Source organism: Corvus brachyrhynchos, unplaced genomic scaffold, assembly GCF_000691975.1.
Source record: "Corvus brachyrhynchos isolate BGI_N302 unplaced genomic scaffold, ASM69197v1 scaffold721, whole genome shotgun sequence".
In the NCBI taxonomy this organism is placed as follows: Eukaryota; Metazoa; Chordata; class Aves; order Passeriformes; family Corvidae; genus Corvus; species Corvus brachyrhynchos.
The window spans coordinates 12,285-16,774 of record NW_008235982.1 but is presented as its reverse complement, the minus strand read 5'-3'; the positions used below and the strand labels follow the sequence as shown (position 1 = coordinate 16,774).

Here is a 4,490-nt window from a genome sequence, read left to right as displayed (position 1 = left end):
CGAGCCGGAGCCATCCAGTGCCGCGCCAGAGCCGCCTGCAGAGCCGCCGGAGGGGCCGTTGGATGGCACCGGGCTGGAGGCGTGCTCCGAACCGCCCAGAGGAGATGGATAACCTGGTGGGGAAAAGAGGGATGCGCTTGGGAGCGGTGCAAGGGGCTGAATTCCAAACCAAAATGAAAGATTTACAGCTGGAATTCCCAGAGAGCGACGTCTGCCCTCAAAATTAAGGATTGCCACCCTAAACCCCACAGGATTTCACCGTTCCTCCCCCAAAATCCAGCACGTAGACCCAGAAATCCCCCGGAGAGCTGCCGGAATCCAGGACTTTTGCCCCAGCATCCAGGATGTAATCCCGGAAGGATGAAAACCCCCCCCACAAATCCGGGATTTGGACATGGCTTCCCCCACTCCCCCCATCACGCTTTTTCCCACGCTCCCAACCTTGGGAATGCTGATCCATGGGGCTGGGGGGGGGCCCCATCCCCGTGTGCCCCCCCGGCCGCATTCCCATTCCCTTCATCTGCCCGTAGCGCGGATCCTCCGACATTCCCTTCTCGTGCATCGAATCCAGGGGCTGCAGGAGGGAAACATCCCAGGAAATCAGACACTGGCACAACATTCCTGGACAAAATCCCGACACTCCCAACCCACCCCACCTGCAGAATTCCCAAGAATTGGAGCTGGAGCTCCGTTTCATTATTCCCGGAGATGCCGGATTCCAACCGCTCCGGCTACGAAAATCCTTCCCGCAGCACAATTTCCTGGATTTTTTTATTAAAAACCCCATGGATTACAGGCAAGGAACTGTTGTTAAATCCCTAAATCCAGGAGGAGAAACCTCTCAATTAATGAGTTAATTAATGGGGCCGGGGCGGGGGATTTTCCCATTTCTGAGGTTTTTTGGTGCATTTTTGGAACGGGAGAGTCCAGGACAGATTTGGGGGGGATGGGGGTGAAATAAGTTGTGAAAGGAGAGAAGAAACGGGAATGGGAAGGGGCTGCAGGTGCAGCTCATGGATTTTAATTAAATCCCTTAATTATTCTCCTCTTCTCATCTCCTTCCGCTGCTGGAGGAGGAAAATGGATCATTCCGGCACTGGGAATTCACAGAGGCAATGAGGTCCAGGGGACACATGGATCAGGATAAATCCCCCGGCCACGCCCGAGGGTTTCTGAGGCCCGGAATGCTGGGATGCGTCACCTTGTGCAGGGGGTGGATGGTGTCCGGGGCGTATCCTGGCGCCGGCAGCGCGTGTCCTGAGTGTCCGGACCCAGGCGAGGGGCCGGGAGAGGGGCCCAGCATGGATCCCGGGGAGGGGCCGGGACCGGGAGAGGGGCCAGGCCGGGGGGTCCCTCCCAGCGGAGGCTCCGGAGTCGCCATCTCACATCCAGAGCTGGGAACGGGCGCCTGGAGCTGCACCTGGAACAGGGGATCCGGGTTAATTTTGGGAATGAACTGAGGGAGCACCAGGTGGGAAACGCCCTTCCCAATGCACGATCAAGGAATGAGCAGGAAACCCTCTCCCTGGTCCATGCTCAGGCACGAGGAATATTCACTTCCCAATCCATCCTTGAGGCAGTTGGAACAGGAAATCAGCTTCCAAATCTGTTAACAAGGAATAAGCAGCAAGAATTCCCTCCCAAATCCAGCATTCCGGAACAAACAACGGGAATCCCATTCCCAATCCGTCCTCAAAAGCAGGAGGGCTGGGAAATCTGCTTCCTAAACCATCACGGAGGGAAGAGGGATAGGAACCCCCCTTCCCGATCCACCACCAAGATCTTAAGAAAAAGGGAATCCCCTTCCCAATCCATTGCTGAGGAACGAGGAACATGGAATCTGCTTCCGAGTCCATCATCAAGGAATGAGGAATGGGAACGCCCTGTCCCGATCCATCTCAGAGGGCTGCGGAGGGAAAAGCGCCGCTCCTGCGCAAGATCTGGGAATTTCCAGTCATTCAGAAGGGCTGCAAAGAGTCAGGACACTCATCCCAATTTGGGGTCGGTTGGAATGGGTTCGCTGGGATGCTGGGAAGCCACGTCCACCCTCCAGTCCCAAAGAGGGAGAGATTCCACCTAAAGCCACTGGAATTCTTATGGGAGACGCTCCTTTTCCAGGCAAATCCCTTCTCTTTCTAAGGAAAAAACTCCTTTTCCAGAAAAAAAATCCCTTTTCCCAGGGAAACCCCTGTTTTTCCCATGCAAATCCCTCCTTATCCAAAGCAAGTTCCTCCCTTTTCCAGGCAAAACCCAGAGTAGGTTTTCCTGGAAAAAATCCTCCTTTTCCAGAAGGAAAAAAACCCACCAAACTTTCCAAGCAAAATGCTCATTTTTCCAGGCAAAACCCCATGAATGCTCCAGAGCAGCACCGAACCCACAGATTTAGTAATTCCAGGACCTGTGGGTCAGGAAAAGCTCACACAAACTTCCACGTTCCCGCTCGTTTCCTGCTGGAAAACCTAGATTACAGCACCAGGGCAGCGATTCCCAGGACATGGAGCAGTCACGGCCAGTGGTGGGAAATCCCCAAAACCCATCAGGAAACTTCCGTGGCGGCGCCCGGAAGCTCCTTCATTTTTAAAAATGTGTTTTCCTGGGATGCTGCTGCTCCCCGAGCAGCTTCCCGAGGATCTGTGCACATCCCTGGCCTCCCCCAGAAACTTTTTTGGCTTAAAATTCTCAGATTTAAAGGAAGGAAAGTTCAACACCCACAGAATTCCAGGATCGGGGGACTGCTGCCTGGGAATCACCATTCCGAGGGTTCCGACACTCCCCGGAACAATGGGAAATGAGCTCAAACAAGCGGGATCGTTTTCCCCGATTTTCCCCACTCGGGTTGTGCCAGCACCAGGAAAACCCAGACTTCCCAGCACCTGCTTCCCCCTACATGGAGGGATTGATCCCAATTTAAGTCATTCCAGCCCTTGGGAATCTTCCCTCCTCCCAGGGGCAGAGCCATTCCCGTCCCCTCTTCTGACAAGGAAACAGCGATTGACAAAGCGCTTTTCCAGGAAAGAGAGGGATTGATTCCTGTTGGATCCGGCAGGAGCTCATCCCGGCACGGCTTTCCCAGGAAACCCACCGCCATTCCAGGGATACTGGGGAATGAATCTTTAATTAAGCTCCATTCCTTTTTTCCTGCTCTTTTCCAGCCCTAGCCCCACCACTCCCTCCCACCCACAGGAATTTTATGCCTGATTCCAGGGAAATCTGTCATTTCCAAGGAAAATATTCCCGTGGGACGTCACTTCCCAGATCCTGGGGGGGGGGTTCCCAAAATTCTGGCACCCACCTACAGGCACGGGAGTCTTCGATGCCTCTGGAGGGACGAGCTCCTAACGCCGGGCTGGAGGGTAAACCGCGAATTAATCTGGAATTAAGTCGGGAACGTCATTATCGGGCAGCACCGGAGCACTAACAGAGCACAAGACGCCTAAAAAATGGCGATTTCCTCACGGATGAGCCCAATTTGGTGGATTTTTAGGCAATTTGCCGACTCCCAGCGAGGAAACGCTACAAAAGCCATTAAAAAAATTGCACTTAATTACTCCTGGAGGCAGCGGATTCCACCTGCTCCAGCCACAAAAATCATTCCCGCAGCACAATTTGATTTTTCTTGGATTGTTTCATTAAAAACCTCCCTGGATTACAGGCAAGGAATTGTCATTAAATCCTGAAATCCAGAAAAGAAACCCTTGGATTAATGAATCAATTAACGGGGTTGCCAGGGGGCGGATTTTCCCATTCCTGAGGTTTTACAGCCCATTTTTGGAGCAGGAGAGTCTGGGAGGGATTTAGCAGGGGTGGAAAAGAAGTCGGGAAGGGGAAGAGGAAATATGAACGGGCTGCGGGTGCAGCTTCTTAATTCTAATTAAATCCCTTGATTATCCTCCTCTTCCCATCTTCATCCACCTCCGGAGGAGGAAAACGGGTAATTCCAGCAGCGGGAATTTGCGGAGGTGAAAAGGGCGGGGGATAAATGATTCAGGATAAATCTCCCCCTTCCAAAATCGGGGGTCCTGCTGCGACCCGTATCCCCCCCGGATTCTTCCAGGAAGGGGCCAAACTCCCAGCGGGAAACGAGGGAGCTTATCCGCGGGGCCTCGAGAACCGCGTGATCCCCCCTCCCCCCCCCACCCTCAAAACCGGGGGAAAATCGGGTAATTTGGGGGCGAGGAGGGAAGATGGGAAAGGATGGGGAAAAGGGGTGGAAAAAACGGGATTCCCAAAACCAGCGGGGCCGGGCGTGATCCCACATAACTGGGATAGTAGGATAAGGGGGGGAAAGAGGGAAACGGGGGAGGAAAATGGGGAAGGATATAGGGAATCTGGAAAAAGCCGATACAGGGAGAAACCAGGGGGATATGGAGAAGGGAAAACGGGGGAATATGGGATGGGAAAAGGGAGATATGGGGAAGCTGAAAAAGGGGAGGATGCTGAGGGGGCTGAAGTGGGTGACCGATCCTGTGAGGAGGGGGATCCCCAAGGCC

The 4,490-nt window shown here is 53.8% G+C and overlaps 1 protein-coding gene across 1 annotated transcript in view; it reads right to left on the bottom strand.

Annotated features, from left to right (window-relative positions):
• LOC103612981 (transcription activator BRG1) overlaps positions 1-3,426 on the bottom strand; it is a 22,391-nt gene extending 18,965 nt beyond the window's left edge. Inside the window, exons 1-4 of the mRNA XM_017729462.1 lie at positions 3,293-3,426; positions 1,202-1,420; positions 442-574; positions 6-113 (exon numbers count right to left, since the gene is read on the bottom strand). Of these exons, the coding sequence (XP_017584951.1) occupies positions 6-113; positions 442-574; positions 1,202-1,381 (421 nt within the window). The 5' untranslated portion in view covers positions 1,382-1,420; positions 3,293-3,426. The remainder of the gene's footprint in view (positions 1-5; positions 114-441; positions 575-1,201; positions 1,421-3,292) is intronic.
• Between the last annotated feature and the right edge of the window lie 1,064 nt (positions 3,427-4,490).